Source organism: Cherax quadricarinatus, chromosome 14, assembly GCF_038502225.1.
Source record: "Cherax quadricarinatus isolate ZL_2023a chromosome 14, ASM3850222v1, whole genome shotgun sequence".
Lineage (NCBI taxonomy): Eukaryota > Metazoa > Arthropoda > Malacostraca > Decapoda > Parastacidae > Cherax > Cherax quadricarinatus.
Window position 1 is genome coordinate 32,517,357 of NC_091305.1, and position 26,160 is coordinate 32,543,516.

Consider the following 26,160-nt stretch of genomic DNA (forward strand, 5'->3'; position numbering starts at 1 on the left):
CCCGATGACAGGAAAGCAGGTTCTTTACCGCTGCAATGATGTGGGGTTATGTCCTGCAATTTCATACAGGTGCACAGGTAATTAAATCCAAAATGGGGAAGTCTCTGGACGTTAGTCCTTCTCCATCATTTCTTCTCATTGATTGACAGGTGACCCTCTCTGTCATCCAAGCTGAAAAGATAGACAGGTTACCCACTGCTTAAGTAATCACTCTCCATAAGTACAATACTTAAAAGACGTGGTGATTATTACAACAATCAACTTAGAGCAAGGCTGAAAAGACTAAGTTTATTATTGGTCAAAAGTGAAGCTTTCAACCAATAAATCCACTAGAATACAAGGCAGGCATGTACTTACAGTAGTGTTGGGAACTGTGAGTCGAGTGATTTACTGTTTGACCAGAGCCTCACACGTCACCTTTCGGGGGGGGGGGGGGGAAGAAGGAGGGGAAGGGATAGCGGGAGCTAGACTGACCCTACCTTAACAAGCAGCCGGCAATGAAACTATTGTTAATGTATACTCCCTCGCTACTCCTATCTATTGAACTTTTCCCTCACAGGTAGCTTTAAGAAGAGACTGGACAAATATATGAGTGGGAGGGGCTGGGTTTGATTGGTGTCATTGGGTACGGGAGTTATTTCTAGGGAAGCTTTAGGTAGTAGTCGTTTTGATAAGGACCTGCCTCGCATGGGCCAGTAGGCCTTCTGCAGTGTTCCTCCATTCTTATGTTCTTAACACGACTATCAGAGGTCTCAGACTCTTCAACTCCGTCCCTCCGTGCATAAGGGGAAATTACCAACAAATCTCTGGCTGTCTTCAAGAGGGAGCTGGACTAGTTGTTCATTTCAGTCTCTGGTCAGCTGAATTGTGGTTCGTACGTTGAATTGCCTGTGGCCAGTAATAACAGCCTGATTTATCAGGCCTTGAACCACCGGGAGGCCTGATCAGGGACCGGCATTGACCCCCGGAAGCCTGGACAAATATATGAGTGGGAGGGGCTGGGTTTGATTGGTGTCATGGGGTACGGGAGTTATTTCTTGGGTAGCTTTAGGTAGAGGTCGTTTTGATAAGGACCTGCCTCGTATGGGCCAGTAGGCCTTCTGCAGTGTTCCTACATTCTTATGTTCTTAAATTCAGATAGTTGAGGCTTGAGATGACATCCGGCCGGTAGGTTTGCAGATGGTTTAGAAAGACACGTAAGCAAACACTATGACATATTTATTAGAAAACGTTTCGGTCCTGGGACCTTGATCACTTCTAACATACAGAGGTAGAAAGGCATTTTATGTATATAGGCGGAGAGTGTGGTGTGACGCACGTGACCTGAGGAATGTCACGTGCGTCACACCTCACTCTCCGCCTATATATATAAAATGCCTTTCTACCTCTGTATGTTCGTAGAACACTTCGACAGTGAGAAGCGATCAAGCGACTTAGCTCGAGTGGTGACGTGTGCTTACCTAACACATCGACGATCTCGCCTCTCTCGAAATTACCCCGTGTTGAGTAGTGCTTTGAGTAGCGCTTGCTGGACCTTCGTCTTCCTCTCCACCATCAGGATTGGTGCGTCGGTGGTTGCCGACCGAAGGGCAGGAAGCCTCTTGCTGCCTGAATTCTCTTCGCCTGTTGACTGCACGCCATACAGCCAGTCTCGCCACCACTCAGGATATACAGTGCTCCATCAAGCTACAGTTCACCTCCTCAGTGTCCTGCGCCAGGCAAGTACGTGTGTCTACTTACACGTACTTGCCTAGCTGAGTACTCTCACTTTTTGGCCGATTGTCACCTCCAATTACATCTTTTCGTAATTAGACGATGCCTTCGTTGCCTTCCACCTCCCACCCCCCTTCCACTCTCCCCCAACCTCCCACACCTGCCTCTGCTTCTACTAAATCCAATTCCTTCTCGCTAAACCTCAAATTTTCTAATCCTGATGCCACTATCTGTCCGGAAAATTTATTATATCAGATCACTGGTGCACCTCAACTTAAAGTCTTCAAAACCAACTTAGGCTTCAAACTCCTTCTTGACAAACATTCCTACGAAGCGTACACCTCAAGCGATACCAGACAAAAACTTCTCAACGCAGGCTTCACCATTATTTGGACTCCTGAGCACCGTGCCAAAAGCACAGTCATTGCTAAACACGTAGACTACTCTCTCCTGACAGCCTATGACACAGACAAAGAAGACTTAATAAAAGATATCAGTACTAAGAACAAAGTCTCTGTTGACGATATTTACAGACCAGAAAACTCTACCATTCTCAAAATACGCTGTTCTACTCCTGCTGACGCCTCTACACTCTTCAGTCAAGGAATCTTTGCCAAGACCATCCGCATTCCTCCAAACGCTCTCTTCACTCCGAACTTCCACCCAATCACACAATGTCTTAAATGCTACAAATTCGGCCACGACAAAAACACATGCACATCTACACAAGTCTGCTCCAGATGTTCAGCAACTGGCCACTTCTGGAATACTTGCAACCTCCCCCTTAAATGTTCTAACTGCGGCGGGTCACACACTGCAGTTGCAAATTCCTGCCCTTCTAGAAAGCACATTCTCTCCTCCCTCAGAGCAAACCAACCTCCCTCCCTACCCAACCCCTTCCCTGCTCCTCCCTCCCCTTCCTTACCTCCCTCCCCTTCCACACCTCCCTCCCCTACCCCCAATGCCTGGGCCTCCCCTCGCACTTGGTCTACCTCTTCTACTCTACACACATCAAACACCAACACACAGACTACAAGCACTTCTTCTACACCCACACTAGACTACAAAACTAACTGTCAACTTGCCACTGCTGCCCACTCTGCGATGGTAATCTCACAAGCTTACCAATCAGACTACTCGCATGTCCTTAACCTAATCTTGTCTGCTAACAATCTTCCCTCTTTAATTATCCCTCCTTCCTGCTTCTCTTCCAAGCCTCCTACAACCTCTCCCTCCTTCCTCTCTCCCACCCCCCCACTTCCTACTCCCACCAGCTCTCCTCCTCCACTACCTCTCTTCACTACTTCTTCACCTCCCACCAACACCCCTACTGCTACTGCTACGACCACCCCTCCCCCCCCTTCCTTACCCACTTCATCCCCTTCCAAAGCTTCCACTTCCTCACAGCTTACCAAAACTTCCACTTCCTCTGCATCCACCTTCGCCCACTCCACCACAACCAAAACCTCATCCAGGTCCAACTCCACCTCCTCCAGACAAAATCCACTCAAACCTAAACCTACCCCAACTTCTAACGGACAGACCAAAGAACATAAAAACAGATCCATCTCTTCCTCCCCCTCCAGGAAACGGGTCCGTAGCACCTACAAACACACATCCACTGATGGCACCACTATCACGGGCTTTAATCCAAACTCCTCCCCCGACATTAACTTTGCTAAGACGAAACCATTAAATCACGTTTAAGGCGATTCAGTTCAACGTACTTTCTTACTTTACAATTAGACACCTACTGGCCGAGCTCCTTGAAGCAGAGAGGCCAGATATTGTTTTGCTAAACAGTACCTGCCTCAAAGCCCCTCAATGTATCCGCCATTATGGTTATACTGCACTACAGTCCCCCTATGATCCCCACGATGGGGTTGCCATCCTTGTCAATTCCAACATAAAACATGAATTTCTCCCAATCCCTTTTATTCACCAACACTGTCTTGCGGTCAGAATACACACCCACCTTGGCCCCTTTATCTTTTTCACCACCTATGCTCGCCCAAACACTACTCTCAACATACACGACCTCTCCTTAGTCTTCAACTACACCAACACACCAACTTACCTACTAGCTGACATGAATGCCAAACACACTGCCTTTCATCACACCAGTAACAACCAACTTGGTCACCAATTACTCAACTTCACAAACCATAAACACCTAATTCATCTTGGCCCAGACTTCAATACCTTCTTCAACCACACGGGCCAAGGCAAACCAGACATCATTCTGGCAAACCGAGCCAGCTCTCTATTTCAACATTACATCTCACCTGGCCCTATTACAGGCTCTGATCACATCCCAGTCATCTTACACATCTCCTCCAACCCTATCCTCATTCCAACCACACCTTCATTCTCCTACAAGAACGCTGACTGGGATGCTTTCAAACAACACATAGACAATATTAACCTCACCTATGACTACAACAACAAACCTATCTCTGACATCGATACTCAACTTGATCTCATCCAGGACACCATTACACAAGCAGCCAACATCGCAATACCAAAGAAAACTCACACCACTCGTTATTCCTTCAAACCGTCACTCAGAACAAGAAGACTAATTATCTGCTACCACAACCGCTTCCTCTACAACACACACAGATTTAATCAAGTCCGATTAGATCTCACTTACCTTAGAAACAACATTTTACACAGCCTAGACCAAGACCACAACAATCACTGGTCACGACTAATACAACAAGCGGACAGGCAGCGTGTTAAAAACACTAAAGCCTTCTGGAACTTTATCAAAAAAATCAGAGGCACTACTCCCACCAACAAATTCAAACACATCACCCACAACAACACACACATCTCAGACCCACAGGCTGCTACCAACATCTTCAAACACATCTGGGAGAACATCTTCCACGCTCACCCACCTCACCCTAACGTTATTCAACACATTCAGAACATAGAACACTGGAACACTGCACACACACAAGAAACAACACCAGACAGCCACATACATCTAGACACTCTTACCTCCTCCCAAGAACTCGACACTCCTTTCACCAACACAGACATTAAAACTCTCCTCAGACACCTTCCTCCAAAGGCTCCTGGTGCCTCTGGCCTAAACCATATTATCCTGAAACACCTTCCTGACTCTATCATTACTGCCTACACAAACCTCCTCAATGCCTCCCTTGCCTCTGGATACTTCCCTTCCCTCTTCAAAGCTGCTACTGCTATCCTCCTTCCTAAACCCAATAAAGACCACTCTGACCCTAGAAACTATCGCCCTATCAGCCTCCTCGAAACTTTAGGAAAACTCTTTGAAAAACTCATTAATCATCGCCTTCGCAGATACCTGGAACATAATTCTCTACTTTCAGATGGTCAGTTTGGCTTCAGAACACACAGATCCACACAGGATGCCATTAACATCATTCTCAACTACATCCACATAAACACAAAACAAAGAAACAGGACAGCCCTGGTTGCAAAAGACGTTGAAAAAGCTTTTGACACTGTGTGGCACGAGGGGCTCAAGTACAAACTCTGCACTAACTTCAACCAGCCTCTCAATACTCGTAAACTCCTCTGCAACTTCCTAGACGGCCGTACCATGAGAATCAAATTCCAAGGCTGTTACTCTGACTACTTCACACTAAATGCTGGAGTACCCCAGGGATCTGTCCTTTCCCCTACCCTCTACATTTTATACACTAACGACATTCCAACACCTATATACCACAACTCCATCACACTAGCCTATGCAGACGACATTACACAACTTATCACTCATGCCAATATAGATACACTCACACACAAAACACAAAATGAGGTTGACAGGATAGCCATCTGGGAACAAAAATGGAGGATCAAAACCAATGCAGCAAAATCCAGCATTACGTATTTTAACTACAGGAAACGTGATCCTCCATTACCTGTTGAACTCAGAACAGCTGACACCCGCACTTACTTCCCTATCACACAATCTGTCACTGTCCTTGGCGTTAATCTTGACTACCTTCTTCGTTTACACGGACACATTCACTCAAGGCATGCAATAGCTAGTAAGGCCCTTGCGGGCCTCTACAAGCTGAAACATGCCTCTCAACGCACCAAACTACACCTCTACAAATCCCTAATACGTCCTCTGATAACTTACTCTCCTCTAGCCCTCTCTCTTGCAGCAAAAACAAACTTACTTAAACTGCAGCGTGTCCAGAACAAGGCGCTGCGCTGGGTGCTTGATGTCAGATGGGAGGACTTCGCCACAAGCGAGTCTCTCCATACCCAGTTAGACGTCCCTGCGCTGAATCTGTACTGGAAGAGGCTCAGTGACAGACAGATAGACAAACTTGAGACACGACATGACTACTGGACCTCTCTCCTTGACGAAGACATTCGCAGACCCACAAACCAACACAACCTTTTCTACTCCTTGCATGATCCTGCTCCTAACCCTACTTACAAATAACCTTGGATCCGCTGACAGGTACCTTCTAAGACAGGTACCATTCTCTGACCCACGTTCGCCTTAGCTTTTTTGGGTTAAGACATGACTCAGTTCTGCACTCCTCTCTAGCTCTAAAGGTCGCAAGTCCCTTACTCCCAGCTCACCCCACCGGAGTCCCAACAGAAGAACCGGAATTTCTCTTTTCAATATCTGTCCCACGATCGCCTTTGCTGCTGGGTTAAGCCCTGGCTCTATTTCTACGACTAAGAACACTCCTCTCCAGCACTATTCTTCGTCTGTCCCGTCTTCCCCGCTCATCCCATTTGGGATCTTACCTGAACTTTCGTTCGTTCGTTCTGTATGTTAGAAGTGATCAAGGTCCCAGGACCGAAACGTTTTCTAATAAATATGTCATAGTGTTTGCTTACGTGTCTTTCTAAACCAACTTGTCGGTTTTTCAAACCATTCATCACAACTTGTCGGTATTTATTACCAAGGTTTATACCAGGTTTGTAGATGAATGGTTCAGAGAACCGACATGTTGATAAATTAGACACATGTGCAACTCTTGGGTATATTGAGGAAACGTTTCGCCACACAGTGGCTTCATCAGTCCATACAAAGTAGAATTTTGAAGAACAGGAGGAGAATGAGGTAATCAGTCCCTCAACCTTGAGTCTATGTGGTCAGTCCATCAATCTTGAATAGAATACGGCATACGTGCGGAGAAGGAGCTTATAAACCATTGGTAGGAGAGGTGCAGCAGTCATAGGTGGTGTCACATTTGTTTAATGTGGAAGTAGGTCGTGCCCAAGAATTAGGCAAGCGAAGAATTCCCAAGTATTAAGATCCCAAGAAGTTGCAGTTCTTCAAGATTCTCCTTTGTATGGACTGATGAAGCCACTGTGTGGCGAAACGTTTCCTCATAAAGATACCCAAGAGTTGCACATGTGTCTAATTTATCAACATGTCAGTTCTCTGAACCATTCATCTACAAACATGTTCAGACAATGAAGCAAGTGGGAGTAGGGTAATCCCTTTCCTCGTCACTGCAGAACATTACCGCAGGACAAAATCCATCGTGATAAAAAAAAACCACTGGAATACTCCTCTAGGATAAAAACCACTTGGAGGAAAACCCTACTGATCAGTCAACTGCCCTTGAACACTGATGTACCATACGCTTATTTTGCAAAAGCCTTTGACAAGTGCGAGCATGATGCATGCAATGTGTGCAAAAGTAATATCTGTCAGACACTGCAACACAAGGGTATCTTGGTACAGACCTACAATCAACTTAGACAACCTCTACTAGTGAGAACGGCTGGATTTGAGAGGGACCTGACCTCCCAACATCTGAGTTCTTACCTCTTCTAGTGACCTACGTCTCGCCTCTTGGCGCTATATAAGGCTCCATCCTGTCACTTCATCTCCATATTGTTTCATACTATGGAACAATGCTCTTCTCCAGACTGAGGGACTGACCACCTCAAAACTTTAAGGGTGATGGACTGATTACATCGTCTTCAAGTATCTTCTGCTTCTATCAACTTTTCTGTACTTGACTGAAGAAGCCTACTGTGTAGGCGAAACGTTTCGAAATAAAGATACCTAACTGTTGCATATGTGTCTTACCTAACAATACCTGGAAATGTAGGCAGATGGACATTTTTAACTTCTCAACAAATACTGTAGAAGACATTAAGACACATGTGCAACGTCTGGGTATCTTTATTGTAGACGTTTCGCCATCCAGTGGCTTTATCAATACAAATTCTAGGACATAACTTGAAGACAGTAGAACTATGTACAGAAGATGAGGTAATCAGTCCCTCAACCTAGGAGTAGGTGCGAAGAGCACCATAGTCGTGGAGATTTGTATTGATAAAGCCACTGGATGGCGAAACGTCTACAATAAAGATACCCAGATGTTGCACATGTGTCTTAATGTCATCTTGTCGGTATTATATACCATTCGTACACAAATACTGTAGAACCCAGAGAGTAGCGAACAGGATGAAGTCGAAAACTGCCACGGTGAAAAGCTCTGCCTTTCTTCTAATTCTCATGCTTATATCCGACATAGACACTGACATTAACCGTAGTACCGTAACATCTTTTGCTGATAAGAATATAAGAACATAAGAAAGGAGTAACACTGCAGCAGGCCTGTTGGCCTACACTAGACAGGACCTTCACAAATCCATCACACTAACAGAACATTTGCCCAACCCAATTTCAACGTTACCCAAGCAAAAAGAACTTTTAAGGATTCTTTATCAGACACTGCAGCATCATGAGATCTTGATACAAAGAATCCTTCAAAACTTGTGCAATATATGGGAATCTTTACTGACACCAGAATTTCTCTGAATCTTCAAGCAGATGTAAATCAAGTCTTCCAGTGGGCCATCTGACAACAGTTTGACGTTCAGTGAGGTCAAGTCTCGTTTACTCTACGGAAGAATGGAGGAAATTAAGACAAACTCCCAAGCGAGGCTTGGGAGTGATTGCAGAATATTTCGCACTCAAGAATCACAACAATTGAGACACTTATGCAGCATATGGGAATCTTTATTCAGGAAACGTTTCGCCACACAGTGGCTTCATCAGTCCAATACAAAGAGGAAGGCGTAAGGAGAGGGGGAGTATGAGGTAATCAGTCCCTCAGCCTGGAGTCGATGTGGGACTGAGGGACTGATTACCTCATACTCCTCCTCTCCTTACGCCTTCCTCTTTGTATTGGACTGATGAAGCCACTGTGTGGCGAAACGTTTCCTGAATAAAGATTCCCATATACTGCATAAGTGTCTCAATCTTCAACTTGTCGGTTTTTCAAACCATTCATCACGATCACAACAATGTTGCTATAACTACAGCAAGAAAAATGATAGGCTGGATAGCTAGGACTTCCAAGACAAAGATGATGAACTAGGTTACTTGTTCTCTTCAAGTTGTTCTCTCCAGGCTATAAGACTGCTGTATACTAACTGCCCCCTTCAAGGCAGGCGAGATTGCTCAGCTAGAAAACGTACAGAGAGCTGTCACTGCTCGTATATATTGTCAAATATTTGAACTACTGGGGATGCTTAAAGTCCCTTCAACTGTATTCGAACGTAAACGAGAAAGATGCATCATGATTTACACCTGAGAGACTGGTCACACACTTGCATACCGAAATCATTCTATATGACAGCAAGCCAGTACGACCATCCAACCACTACGACCATCCAGCCACTACCACCACCATCCAGCCACTACCACCACCATCCAGCCACTACCACCACCATCCAGCCACTACCACCACCGTCCAGCCACTACCACCACCGTCCAGCCACTACCACCACCGTCCAGCCACTACCACCACCGTCCAGCCACTACCACCACCGTCCAGCCACTACCACCACCGTCCAGCCACTACCACCACCAGCCAGCCACTACCACCACCACCAGCCAGCCACTACCACCACCACCAGCCAGCCACTACCACCACCACCAGCCAGCCACTACCATGTCCTAAACGAAACATGTTGGGAAGATATCTTAAATGACATGGATCCAAACCAGTGCCTTGAAAGGATCAACTTCCTGGCAGCTGAAGCATGTTCTAGGCATATTCCCCTAAGAAAGAAGAAGAGCAGGAGTAAACTGGAGAGAGAAAGACGCTCCCTCTACAGAAGATGACGAAGAGTCACTGAGCTCCTCTGGAGTGCTAGAATATCTGATACACGAAAGGAGGCACTGACCAGGGAAGTGGAAACTATCGAACTTAAGTTAAATGACTCTTACAGGAACCAGGAGAGACAGGAGGAGCTTAAAGCTATTAGTGAAATTGAAAGAAATTCAAAATATTTCTTTTCATATGCCAAAAACAAGGCAAATACCACATCTAGTATCGGGCCCTTACTCAGACAGGATGGGACTTACACAGATGACAACAAGGAAATGAGTGAAATATTGAAATCCCAGTACGACTCTGTGTTTAGTGAAACACTAATCGGTCTGAGGATCGACGACCCAAAAGATTTCTTCATGAATGAGCCTCAAAACTCCATAAATGTATGCCAGATTTCCGACATTACCCTAACTCCGATAGATTTCGAAAAAGCCATTGACAACATTCCCATGCACTCAGCCCCGGGCCCAGACTCGTGGAACTCTGTTTTCGTTAAGAACTGCAAGAAACCCCTCTTGCGTGCCCTAAGTACGCTATGGAGAAAGAGATTGGACATGGGTGAAATTCCAGTCACTTAAAATAACGGATATAGCCCCACTCCATAAAGGTGGCAGCAAAGCATTAGCTAAGAACTATAGACCAATAGCTCTGACGTCCCACATCATAAAAATCTTTGAAAGAGTGCAAAGAAGCAGGATTGCAAATCACCTGGATTCCCAAAATCTGCACAATCCAGGGCAACATGGGTTCAGGGCAGGTCGCTCCTGCCTCTCACAACTACTGGATCACTATGATATGGCCTTGGATGCACTGGAAGAAAATCAGAATGCAGATGTAATATACACAGACTGGCTGGATTTGAGAGGGACCTGACCTTCCAACGACAACATTCTTACCTCTACTACATCTCACCTCCTGGCGTAATATAAGGCTCCATCCTGTCACTTCAATTCCGTATTGTTTCAGACTATGGAACAATACTCATCTCCAGACTGAGGGACTGATTACATCGTCTTCAAGTATCTTGTGCTTCTATCAACTTTTCTGTACTCGACTGAAGAAGCCTACTGCGTAGGCGAAACGTTTCGAAATAAAGATACCTAACTGTTGCATGTGTGTCTTACCTAACAGATACAGATACTAGTGCCGGAAAAAAAAGTCCCTTCCCCCCCAGTACCACCAATACCACCAGTCCGATGACATTCTGTTTTGCAAATATACAGGGTCTAAAGCCAGCAACAAACAACAAAATACCTTTCATCCGTGGACTGCTTGCAGAGGCAAATGCAATGTTCGCGGCTTTCACTGAGACCCACATAAAGGATCACTTGGACAACGAAATATGGATCCCAGGTTACAACCTATACAGATGTGACAGAGTGAACAGGCAAATGGTGGGGGTGGGGGGGTTGGCCTGTATATCGCAGAGCCACTTATTTGCACAGAACTGCTTAATGCCTCAAATGATGTAGTGGAAGTTTTAGCAATAAAGATCGAGAACCAAAACCTAGTCATTGTGGTAGTCTACAAGCCTCCGGATGCAACGTCCCAGCAATTCCAGGAACAGCTGTTAAAAATTGACCACTGTCTGGAAAACCTTCCAGCTCCTGCACCCAACATCTTGCTCCTGGAGGATTTCAACTTGGGGCACCTAAAATGGAGGAATATAGCAAATAATATTGTTGCAGTGATAACACCAGGAGGCAGCTCTGATGAAAACTCACACTCACACGAGCTTTTAAATCTCTGCACAAAATTCAATTTAAACCAGCAAATAATAGAGCCTACTAGACTGGAGAATACACTAGACCTCATCTTCACTAACAATGATGATCTGATACGAAATGTCACCATATCAAAAACAATATACTCAGATCACAACATAATTGAGGTTCAGACATGTATGCGCTGAGCCCTAGACCGACATAATGAGATTAGTCACGAGGGAGCCTTCACCAAATTCAACTTCAATAACAAGAACATAAATTGGGACCAAGTAAACCAAGTCCTAAACGATATAAGCTGGGAAAATAGACTAAGCAACACAGACCCCAACTTATGCCTAGAACAGATTAACTCGGTGGCACTCGATGTATGCTCAAGGCTTATTTCTTTAAGAAAAAGGAGGAGTAGATGTAAAATAGAAAGAGACAGGCACTCCCTTTACAGTCGACGGAAAAGAATAACATATCTGAAATGCGTAGGGAGTCACTGGTCAGAGAAATAGCAAACATCGAACTTAAGCTAAAGGAATCTTATAGGAGCCAGGAATCGCGGGAAGAACTAAAAGCCATAAATGAAATCGAAAGAAACCCAAAGTATTTCTTTTCTTATGCCAAATCAAAGTCGAGAACAACATCCAGTATTGTGCCCCTACTTAAACAAGATGGGTCCTACACAGATGACAGCAAGGAAATGAGTGAGCCACTCAAGTCCCAATATGACTCAGTTTTTAGCAAGCCACTAACCAGACTGAGAGTCGAAGATCAAAATGAATTTTTTATGAGAGAGCCACAGAATTTGGTTAACAGAAGCCTATCTGATGTTATCCTGACGCCAAATGACTTCAAACAGGCGATAAATGACATGCCCATGCACTCTCCCCCAGGGCCAGACTCGTGGAACTCCGTGTTCATCAAGAACTGCAAGAAGCCCCTATCACGAGCTTTTACCATCCTATAGAGAGGGAGCATGGACACGGGGGTCGTCCCACAGTTACTAAAAACAACAGACATAGCCCCACTCCACAAAGGGGGGCAGTAAAGCAACAGCAAAGAACTATAGACCGATAGCACTAACATCCCATATCATAAAAATCTTTGAAAGGGTCCTAAGAAGCAAGATCGCCACCCATCTAGATAGCCATCAATTACATAACCCAGGGCAACATGGGTTTAGAGCAGGTCGCTCCTGTCTGTCTCCACTACTGGATCACTACGACAAGGTCCTAGATGCACTAGATGACACCCGAATCTGCATGACAGTGTCTTCCATTGCAGACACTGCAAGGCTCCAGGCGGACATCAACCAAATCTTTCAATGGGCTACAGAAAACAGTATGAAGTTCAACGATGAGAAATTTCAATTACTCCGATATGGCAAACATGAGGAAATTAAAACTCCATCAGAGTACAAAACAAATTTCGGCCACAAAATAGAGTGAAAAACCAACGTGAAAGACCTGGGAGTGATCATGTCGGAGGATATCACCTTCAAGGACCATAACATTGTACCAATCGCATCTGCTAGAAAAATGACAGGATGGATAATGAGAACCTTCAAAACTAGGGATACCAAGCCCATGATGACACTCTTCAGGTCGCTTGTTCTATCTAGGCTGGAATATTGCTGCACACTAACAGCACCTTTCAAGGCTGGTGAAATTGCTGACCTAGAAAATGTACAGAGAACCTTCACGGCGTGCATAACGGAGATAAAACACCTCAATTACTGGGAGCGCTTGAAGTTCCTGAACCTGTACTCCCTGGAACGCAGGCGGAAGAGATACATGATTATATACACCTGGAAAATCCTAGAGGGACTAGTACCGAACTTGCACACGAAAATCACTCACAAGGAAAGCAAAAGACTCGGCGGACGATGCAACATCCCCCCAGTGAAAACCAGGGGTGTCACTAGCACGTTAAGAGACAATACAATAAATGTCAGGGGCCCGAGACTGTTCAACTGCCTCCCAGCATACATAAGGGGGATTACCAATCGACCTCTGGCTGTCTTCAAGCAGGCACTGGACAAGCACCTAAAGTCGGTACCTGACCAGCCGGGCTGTGGCTCATACGTTGGATTGTGTGCAGCCAGCAGTAACAGCCTGGTTGATCAGGCTCTGATCCACCAGGAGGCCTGGTCACAGACGGGCTGCGGGGGCGTTGATCCCTGGAACTCTCTCCAGGTAAACTCCAGGTAAACACAAATTTTCGCTTGCTTTATTCGGTAAGAAGAGCGTTGCTATTGGAGTGTGAGCAGGGTAATATTTTGTGAAGGGATTCAGGGAAACCGGTTAGCCGGACTTAAGTACTGGAAATGGGAAGTACAATGCCTGCACTTTGAAGGAGAAGTTTGAGATATTGGCAGTTTGGAGGGAAATGTTGTGTATCTTTATAGTATATGCTTCTAAACTGTTGTATTCTTAACACCTCTGCAAAAACTGATTATGTGTAAGTGAGGTGAAAGTGTTGAATGGTGAAAGTATTTTCTTTTTGGGGATTTTCTTTCTTTTTGGGTCACCCTGCCTCGGTGGGAGACGACCGACGTGTTGATATATATATATATATATATATATATATATATATATATATATATATATATATATATATATATATATATATGCGCAAGGAATTCGCAAGAGCAGGCGAAATATACACAAACACTGATCTCTGGCCGAAGGAGACTCGAACCTACGAACCTTGGAACAAGGTACGCAGTGCTTTACCATTCTCACCACACTGGACCAATACTCCTGCTCTTGCGAATTCCTAGCATTGTTATAATCTCTAGTTGGTCGATGCATGCAGAGGATGAGATGAAAAGCTGTAAGCCTCCTTCCTGAAAGCTGACTGCCTTGGATCAAAACGTCTAGCGTGAGCTGGGCGCCAGGGTGTTTGTCCAGTGTGGCGAGAATGGTAAAGCACTGCGTACCTTGTTCCAAGGTTCGTAGGTTCGAGTCTCCTTCAGCCAGAGATCAGTGTATAGATATATATATATATATATATATATATATATATATATATATATATATATATATATATACACACACACACACACACACACACACACACACACACACACACACACACACACACACACGTACATACCACTACGCCACTGATCCCAGTAGGATCAATGGCGTAGTGGTAAGGTTATGCGTACATTGTGCTGTCTTTGGAGGTGGCACAAGGTTCGTAGGGTCGAGTCCTGGCCTGCCACAGTTTGGTAAACGATTTAAAATTACTTGTTTCGTGAGTTCATCTCTCTCTCTCTCTCTCTCTCTCTCTCTCTATAATATATATATATATATATATATATATATATATATATATATATATATATATATATATATATATATATATATATATATATATATATATGTCTTGCCGAATATGTAAAACTGGTCAATTAGCAAGAACTCATTTAAAATTAAGTTTTCTAAAAATTTCTCTTATACGTTTAAAGATATATTTTTTTTATTTATGTTAATGTAAAAAAATTTAATTTTGCTCCAAAAGAATCTTAGAAAACTTACCTAACCTTATTCTAACAAGTGCAATTTATTTTAGCCTAATCCTACTAAATATATTTTAAAAGCGTTTACAGTAATTTAATACTAAACAAACACAACGAAATATATTTTTTTCGTTAGGTTTAGAATGATTTTGACGAAATTATTGCATACACAAATTTTCGCTTGTCCTATATGGCAAGATGAGCTTTGCTATTTAAGCCAAGATCGCAAGTTCTGCCTATTCGGCACGACATATATATATATATATATATATATATATATATATATATATATATATATATATATATATATATATATACTATTATTATTATTATTATTATTATTATTATTATTATTTCCCTATGTACTATTTGTAACCGGTTTTGACATTTTCCCACATTAGATATCTCTGGCTCCCGATGACATAATGCGAGTTGTTTGAAGGGATAGTGACCTTAAATGGAAGACCTTATCTATTGCTCAGCAGTTTACCCATATCTCTTGTAATATAAATACCTGTTGTAGCTAAACTTTGTTAATTTCACCTGTTAATAAAAATCTTGTTTGTCTTTTCAGGGGATGAAGATGACGATGTTGCTATTAACCTTGAATCCAGGTATGTCGAGGACATATACTCCCGTCCGTCCACACTAGACCAAATGATGGCCCACTGTGTGTCACCTAGTGATAGTAGCTGTGATGTAACTTCACCTGATCTGCACTCACCAACTGGTCCCTTGCCTACTACCACCCTTTTGATTAATTACCATGATGAAGCTTTAAGATTGCCACTGGATGCTGTAAAAGAGGAGGTAGAAGCTGAAGCTCTTGAGGAAGCTATTATGATAATGTCTAGCGAGCCTGGATCTCTTAGTCATATTTCTCTCACTTCTTCAGTTATTTCAAACACTTCCCAGGACGATAGCACACTCTCGTCCCGCACTGACACCTTTGATACTGTGGTGGCGGTACCAACCGGTGAGTCTTCTCCCCCACCTGAGGTGTCAAGTATCAGCCCAACACCCAATAAAAGTACTCCAGGTCGCCCTGCTAACAGAGATACATCACGAGTGTCGGGTACACCTACCCGGACGTCCCCCACCTCGCCCCGTGGGTCGTCAGGTCGCAGTTCTCCCCGCACCTCCACGGACTCTCCCCGCACGCCTGAGAGACGACGCAAGGCAAGTGCTTCATCTTCCCCCAGAAGTGATAGCAGTAGAGGAAGCACTCCCAGGGCAGCAGCCATGCGGACAACTCCACGCGGAGTAGACAAAACCAAAGCTGAAGAGAAGAAAATAGTAAGAAATTCCGGACGCAGTGGAAGTACAGTTTCTGAACGGAAACATTGTGCTCGAATGCAGGATTCTGCAGGGAAAAGAGACACTGACAAGTCCTTTGGTTTTGTTCGTAGCAAACCAGCTGATAAAGATCACGTTGAGGATAAGAGTAGCGCTTTCGGACGTAAAAAGAAAACTGATGCCAAAGATATTAAATACGATACTGAATCCAAATTGTGTACAATAGGTCGAAGAAAGAAGGATGCCAAAAGCGAAAAGGATGAGGTTGCTGATAAATATGGTACATTATCTAGGCGTAAGAAAGCTAAGGAAAGCGGCGATAGCAAAGAAGAGTTCAAGGATAAGCCCTTGTCCAAAGATAATAAAAATACTCTGGATATGTATGCCACACTACCAAGGCGAAAAGCCCGTGAGATGAGCGCAAGATGGCGAGAACAAATGGCTGCAGAAGACGAGGCATCCAAGTGTTCCTTGAGACGCACTAAGTCAGTGGGTAAATCAGAAGCCATGAGTAGTGTCACTCGAGGACGAGCCTCGGTGATGACAGCAAGTTTCCCAGGGTCTTCTGCAACAGGTCTTAGCAGGCCACGAAGCCCGCGTTCCGTCCACCATGAAGCTAAATCTACCTCAACTTCCACTTTAAGTGCACGCAAAGAAAGGACCATAATATGCATGGAAATTGGTGTGCAAACTTCACTGACAGGAGGAGATCTTGTGAATGCTCTGAGAGCTCTCTCACGACAGAACTCTCTTGGTACAGAGGAGGATGAAGAGGATCCAGCCGAGACACGGCCACATGTTTCTATAATAAGGGAGATGAAACCACCAGTTGATCTACCAGATAGACGACATGTTGAGGTCCAGGTAAGTTATCAAGAAGCTGTACCAAATGTCACTCTCTTCCTCTCGAATAAATAAATTATATATATATATATATATATATATATATAATATATATATATATTATATATATATATATATTATATATTATATATAATATATAATATATAGATATATATATTATAATATAGATATATATATATTATTATATATAATATATATTTATATATATATATATATTATATTATATTATATATATAGTTATATATATATATATATCTATATATATTATATATATATATATTATATATATATCATATATATATATTATATATATATATTATATATTATATATAATATATAATATCTATATATATTATATATATATATATCTATATAATATATATATATATATATATCTATATATCTATATATATATATATATTATATATATATATATATATATATATATATATATATATATATATATATATATATATATATATATATATATATATATATATATATATATATATATATATATATATATATATATATATATATATATATATATATATATATATATATATATATATATATATATATATATATATATATATATATATATATATATATATATATATATATATATATATATATATTATATATATATATATATATATATATATATATATATATATATATATATATATATATATATATATATATATTATATATATATATATATTATATATATATATATATATATATATATATATATATATATATATATATATATATATATATATATATATATATATATATATATATATATATATATATATATATATATATATATATATATATATATATATATATATATATATATATATATATATATATATTATATATATATATTATATATATATATATATATATATATATATATATATATATATATATATATATATATATATATATATATATATATATATATATATATATATATATATATATATATATATATATATATATATATATATATATATATATATATATATATATATATATATATATATATATATATATATATATATATATATATATATATATATATATATATATATATATATATATATATATATATATATATATATATATATATATATATATATATATATATAAAATACCTATTCATGCTGAATATGTAAAACTGGTCAGTTAACAAGAACGCATTTAAAATTGAATCCTCTCTAAAATTTTCTCTTTTACGTTTTAAGACATATTTTCTTTATTTATGTTAAGGTAAAAATTAATAATTTTGTATCAAAAGAACCTTAGAAAACATACCTAACTTTATTATAACAAACACAAATTAATTTATCCTAATCCATCTAAATATATTTTCGACAAGCTTACAATAATTTGATAATGAACAAACACGATGAAATATATTTTCTTCGTTAGGTTTTGAATGATTTTTTGCGAAATTATTGCGTACACAAATTTTCGCTTGCCTTATTCGGCAAGAAGAGTATTACTATTTAAGCCAAAATCGCTAGCTTTACCTATTCGGCACGACATATATATATATATATATATATATTATATATATATATATATATATATATATATATATATATATATATATATATATATATATATATATATATATATATATATATGTATATATATATATAAGACATTTCCTGCATGTTAATAAGGTCTTTCACTCATTCTCATTCCATCTTCAGTAATGTCATGCGATCACAAATCACTTTGTTTCATTATATCATGGAATTGCCCAAATAACTGCAATCAAGTCTCTGTCCCAGGCTTCTGCTTGTCCGATTTCACGGGACTGAGAAATTACCTGGGTGGGCTGATAATGGGTCATGTAGGTGGTGTTGGTTGCGAAGATGACATTTTTCAGAGCATGGTTCTAGCTGCCCAGTCAACTTATGTTCCAAGTAGGGAAATTAGATCAATCAGAAATGATCCCAAATGGATAAACATTAGATTAACACATGTAATTTGTCAAAAGAGAGGCATATATAGACGTATATATAGTTAAGAAATCAATATAGTCGGTTAAAGAGAAAAAGGGGAATAAGAAAAACTAAAAGAGATTGAGGGTAAAGTGGCAATAGATTTGAAGACTAACCCAAAAGGGTTCTTTCAGGTATACAGAAGCAAGATTAGGGACAAGATAGGCCCACTCAAAAGTAACTCAGATCAAATCACTGACAGTGATAAGGAAATGTGTGAAATTTTTAACTCTTATTTTCTCTCAATTTTTATGCAGGAAAATGCTAGCAAAATTCCAGAAATGATAAATTATGTAGAACAGGATGATAAACTATGCATGATTAGGATAACTAGTGACATGGGAATGTAAAGAAGAGCTTAGCAAACCTTTGATTAGTCTTTTCAACATATCACTACAAACTGGCATAGTGCCAGACAAGTGGAAAATTGCAAATGCAGTACCTATTTACAAAGCTTCGAACTATAGACCACTAAGCCTTACCTCCATATTGGGAAAATTATGGAATCACTAATTGTCGAGGCAATTTGTAGCCCTCTTGAAAAGCATAAATTGATTAATGAATCTCAGCATGGTTTTACAAAGGGGCTTTCCTTTTTTCACCAAGGTACATGAGGAGGTAGATCATGGTAATGAACACGATATTGTGTATATGGACTTCAGTAAGGCTTTTGATAGAATTCCACATCAGAGGCTATTGAGGAAAATTAAGGCACCCGTAGTAGAAATTTTTTCCTGGGTAGAGGCATGGTTAACAGACAGCAGAGAGTTTGCACCAATGGGGAGAAATCAGAGTTGGGGCGCATCACAAGTGGTGTTCCACAGGGGTCAGTGTTGGGCCCCTTGTTGTTCACAATTTATATAAACGACATTGATGAGGGAATAAATAGCGACATAAGCAAATTTGCTGATGACGCCAAAATAGGTCCCCTAATTCATTCTAATATGAGTACATTAGAGCACTCCAAGAAGATTTGAATAGACTGATGCAGTGGTCGGAGATGTGGCAGATGCATTTTAATATAGACAAATGCAAAGTTCTAAACATTGGAGCAGCGCTGCATGACCCTTGTAGGTTTAGCACTTCTTTTTTATTATAATAATAAACATTGGACAAGAAAATAACCATGCCATATATAAACTAAATAATGTAGATCTTAATATTACTGATTGCGAAAAGGATTTGGGAGTTCTGGTTAGCAGTAATCTAAAACCAAGACAACAGTACATAAGTGTTTACAATAAAGTGAACAGAATCCTTGGCTTCACATCAAGAAGTATAAATAATAAAAGTCCTCAGGTTGTTCTTCAACTCTATATATCCTTGGTTAGGCCTCGTTTAGATTATGCTGCTCAGTTTTGGTCACCGTATTACAGAATGGATATTAATGCACTAGAAAACGTACAAAGGAGGATGACAAAGTTGATCCCACGTATCAGAAATCTTCCCTATGAGGATAGACTGAGGGCCCTGAATCTGTACTCTCTAGAAAGGCATAGAATTAGGGGGGATATGATTGAGGCACATAAATGGAAAACGGGAATAAATAAAAGGAACGTAAATAGCCTGCTAAAAATATATAGCCAAGACAAGACTCGAAGAAATGGTTTTTAGTTGGAAGAATTCAGATTCAGGGAGGATATAAGAAATCACTGGTTTGATAATAAGAGTTGTGAATGAGTGGAACAAACTCTCGAGTACCGTCATAGAAGTTAAGACGTTGTGTAGTTTTAAAAATTGGTTGGATAAATACGTGAGTGGGTGTGCGTGGGTGTGAGTTGGATTTGACTAGCTTGTGCTAATAGGTCTGATGCTATGCTCCTTAAGTGGATGTGATCTGACCTGACAAGATGGGTCGTTGGTTTAATCCGGGAGGTGTCTTGGACCTGCCTCACATGGGCCAATATGCCTGCTGCAGTGTTCCTTCTTTCTTATGTTCATGTGTGCCTAGCAAGGTTGCCAAATTGGGGGTTGAACCTCACGTTTGTAGAGAGGGGAAGATCAAAACCCTAAGATACGAGAGACGAGGGGAAAATGTTGCAAGGTGAATAAACTTGCCTCTGCCATGCTGATGTGACCTCTAACACCGCTTCATCGCTCTATTTCTTCACTCCATGCTTCTATTAGATTGAGAAAGTCTGGTGTGCAGGCGAAAAATCTTTCCAGTAAAGTTACCCTGGTGTTGCACATCTGTTTATTAATCATCTTGTGGGTACTGTATACCTTCGATGTAAAGCTCTTCCTTGCTTGATTTACTCCTCCACCTACGCTGACTGCCTCGATATATAACATGTGCATTATGTACACAAATAACTCGCACATAGGAGGATACATGACGTTTTGGTCCGACTTGGATCATTGACTCGTCCTGTGTGACTAATTAATGGTCCAAGTCGGACCGAAACGTAGTCATAAGTTTGTCTACTATGTGCGGGTTATTTGTGTGTTCTTCCAGCCACGGTATTGTTTTATCTTTATGTACATTATATATGGCAGATGAACATCTAACAAAATATTTTCATGTCGATCCTTGGTCGTGATAAATATTAAAAAAAAAAAAAACTGTCTTGATAAGATTTGTTTAAAATATTTAATTTCCTTTTGCATTTATGGTTTAATTAAATGTTACTATGCTGGTCAAAATATTATAGTATTTTATAGATAAAAGTTGTTTTTAATCAATTGCAAATAAAATCATTGTATTAAATCGCTTATAACCTATATACTATAAATCTAAATAATTACTGAAGAGGAATGAGTCTGAAAATGGGGAAAAACCGAGTCACTGTTACGGTTTTTATAAGATGTATCTGGCAACTCTTCGAGTCCGTAGGTCAAGTAACTTATTATCACTTGATGAAAGTTAAGACACGTGTGCAACATCTGGGTATCTTTATTGTAGACATTTCGCCATACAGTGGCTTTATCAATACAGATTCTATGATATAACTTCAAGACAGTAGAACTATATACAAAAGATGAGGTGACCTTGGAGTTGGCGTGAAGAGCACCGTAGTTGTGGAGATTCTGGAGCACAGACAAGGAGGCTGGCGCTTATATAGGTGTCAGATAGGTAGGGACGGGTAGGCGGGATTCCCCAGTGGAAGGAGGTCATATCCTAAGGTCCAGTACAAAGCAGGAAGGTATAAGGAGAGGAGGAGTTTGAGGTAATCAGAATCAGAGGTAAAGATTCCCATATGTTGCATAAGTGTCTCAATATCTAAAAGGATGGTTTAGTTGTAGTAGCCTTGAAGAAGGTCATGTGGATGTCCTCTGAACCAAGATTCCATGATGTTGCAGTGCCTGACAAGTTGTGCAAGAAAGGTATACAAACCATACCACGGGCGGGGATAGAACTCCAGACCGTCGCTAACGCGACGGTTTGGAGTTTTGAGACTCTCTGATCGCGGGTTCTATCCCCGCCCGTGGTATGGTTTGTTTGCAATCGTGTCACTACGATTTCGTGAGTCATGTTAAAGGTATACAATACCGACTATCACCTGTCCCAGGCAGATACAGCTGCAAGAGTGGAATAATGTCCCTTTAAGCATTGTATAAGTAAATGTTAACGTAGAGGATGGGATGTGGTGTAATTAATTAAAGCAGACATTGCATAGCAAGTTACTAAGCACACTTTCTTGTGGTATGCCGGCACAGCATCAAATGGCTTACATCCGCCAATACGAACTACTTAGAGATCTGCTATATAGGTAGACACTAAGGAGGTGTAGAATAGAGCCAGGAGATTCCTAGTGCTAGCAGTTTTGACCGGAAGCCGTGGTACCATATTCGATCTAAGGCTTTAACAGTTTCCTGCGACACACAATATCTTAGATTCATCCAGTGAGTGGTGCAGAGGTTTAATATCAAGTGCAAAGGGACCTTTTCTGAAGACATATTAACAGCTATATGGTAGTAAGTAAAAGTCTTAAATTTATACTAGTGAATTATAGCAGTGACATTTGCCTGTAATTTTTAGCTTACTCTGGGCTTCTTTTTTATATAGCCTCGACTACGTTTGCCATTGCTCCATAAAGAGGACCATTTATTCTGTGCTTGGCAGAATTATTAAATATGGGTAAGAGGCACTACTGGCAGTATTAGGCTCGTTTCATCTAGTTCCAAAACGTTTCCTGTATCTTGAGATTTAACAAGATAAAATTAGTTATGCCGACGACTTTGTGTCCCTTCCTGCAGCCAACCATAGAGCCTAGTTATCTGCTTCAGGAACTTGCATCTTGGCAACAAAATGGCCTGTAAGTAGGTCAGTCCTTTTCTCGATCGATGAATGCTACAATATAGAGGCGGAATTTATATTCTTTTACCAGGAAATCTCTTTCTTATGGAGAGATGACCCAACATTGAACTTCCTGCATTTGTCAACAGGTTTTCTCTGGAGATTCGTGTTGTGGAAAGAAAGTAATAGTTTGTGCATCCAAGACTTTTGTTTGGCATCGGCTGCTTCACGACAGTTGAACCCAACGTTGCTTCTCTGAAAGCTTGGCCATATACTGCTCATGAGGAATGCACTTGGCAAGGCGTGTTTGTTGTCAACACTTGGGACAGAGGGCAGGTCAATTTCCCTTTTCTCCACAATCGGGTTGAGTTTATTCTCATTGGTATTCTGACTGTTCAAGTAGATGATGGCAGCCTTTTGACCTGAGCGGTCTGCGCCCAAGGGTAGTGTGTCAGTTTTTTTTTATCATCAAACTGCAAGGAGTTCATCGAAGACCTCTCTTTGAGGGACTTAATGAGGTCACCTGTCACAGTTCTAACGTGTTGACAGTTGTGTTGCTCATCAGAAAGTTGCTGTTTAGGTCTGCACATTTCACTGACAGCATGGAAGTCCCAGGGTTTATGCAGGGTCTGACGGGCATAATTTCCTGTTGGTCAGGAATTACAATTGACTAGGCTAGACAATATACTTGCCGAAGCATACTGCAACACTGACCCTGTCTCATCCATGGGTACATGTATAGACTAATCGTAAACAAGATTTTGGGAGTCTTGTTAATGAAACCATCATGTATTGTCTGCGTAGCGATGTTTCCTAATTGAGGGAGGAGAAACCTCCCATTTGTGAGGGATAATCAAAACCATTAAGGGGCAATGTTGTATGGGTAAAACATGTTTCGTCTACGACTCTACGCTGATGCAGACCGATACACCGAGACGTGTATACCTCTAGGTGAATATACTGAGAGATTACTTTAATCTATTTAAGGGATTAAAGTATTATTGACTGTGTAAAGTAAAAGGACACAATGCAACTAATGTGACATTTTTATTGTGGCAACGTTTCGCTCTCCAGGAGCTTTGTCAAGCCGTTACAAACAATACATGGACACAGAGGGTATATGTCGTCCATATCGATAGACAGTGTTTGCTCACGTAACCTTACGCGGGCAGTCTCCAGATGGTTGTGCCCATCATATTTGAACGTACCTGTACGTTACTTGTACATTACTGGTACTGTAGCTTTGTGGTTTGTCTAGAACACAAAACTATCCGCAGATCTTTGGTAGTAAAAAGAGTGAGAACCATCAACTGTCAGTATTATTCTTGTCTGGCTAGTGATTAAGCCTCTATACAGTTTCCTTAGATGTGTCCTTTGATACTTTCACCTGAAGCAGTGATTACACTATCTTGAGACAGTTTGATCCAAAGGTATGGTAGCTCCAATTCTTTGAATGAAGAACCCTATACCGTCATCAAGGTTGGCAGCTACCTCTGCCTTGAGAGGAAAGTGACCTGGTCGCCGCACATTTCGTGCCTTGCTACTTATACATAACCACTCAAGGTTCCTGGAATTTGACCTCTTCTTCCTCCCCCTTCCCCCTCCCTTCTTGGATCGAACCTAAATGGTCCCTGTGAGAAATTACGTGTATGAAGTTTACAGGCACAGTCCTGAACTATTACACGCATAATTTGGAGAGGGCACGACTAAACAGACATAACACGTATTGGTATTAGTTGTACCTCGGAGATAGGTGGGACTTTAGGTACAGTGGGTTACATTACTGAACCCCCTTCGATGCCCTCCTACTCATCCCACACTCACGTAAGCTGAACCTTTAAATAGTTATGAATTATAAAGTTTAAACCAGCAACACTGATAAATTATGATTGTGGACTTGACTTTGATAATTAGTGGTTTGGTTCACAAAATATGCACATGATAATAGACTGAAGAATGATAATGTGCATAAATGACATATAGTAATTTTATATAGCATAAGTGCATCATTATAAGTGCAAAATTAATGGAAATTTACCCAAATATTTCTTGTTTCTCATCCTAACACTTCCCTAACAGACAGATATACTAGAGGTTGGCCAACATAGTACGTATTCTACTGTAATGAACTGGGAAGCTTACAAACATTAGGTGTGTCACATATCCAGAAGACGTCACGTCTCTCTATATTCCAGTTATCAGCTTTATTGTAACTGAGTCACTCTTGAAATTCACCATTACAGGAGCCCACGACGTTTACTTATTTCACAGTCCTTCATTCACGCTGGTACACTAGTTATTGGACGGATTAAACCAGATTTCTTTTCTGTTATACTATCCAGTTGTTTATATTACGCCATATTTCGATGCATCCCCGCCAATCTGTGTTGGTTCTCTCGTGGCTGGAAAACTTTCTAAAAGTCACACTACACTTCATTTTTTTTAAATTTTTACACATTTATTTCAAGAAATTATAAAAAAATTCCACACACACTATTTCTCCAGGCGCTGTATCACCTTTACGGGATTATCGCTCCCCATTCAGTGTAATAATTCTCATACACGTTAATTTTTGAGTTTATTGCTGACGATCATGTCGCTGCTGAGCTTGATGAAGTCTTTCATGATGAATTCCTTCATGGGTCAACAACAAAGAGAGCAACCTCGTCCTCTACGTTCA

General features: G+C 40.7%; 1 protein-coding gene across 1 annotated transcript in view; it reads left to right on the plus strand.

Moving 5' to 3' along the window:
* Positions 1-26,160, plus strand: part of corn (cornetto) — a 545,732-nt gene that overhangs the window by 237,264 nt on the left and 282,308 nt on the right. The window contains exon 4 of the mRNA XM_070084950.1: positions 15,634-17,219. Coding sequence (XP_069941051.1) covers positions 15,634-17,219 — 1,586 coding nt within the window. The remainder of the gene's footprint in view (positions 1-15,633; positions 17,220-26,160) is intronic.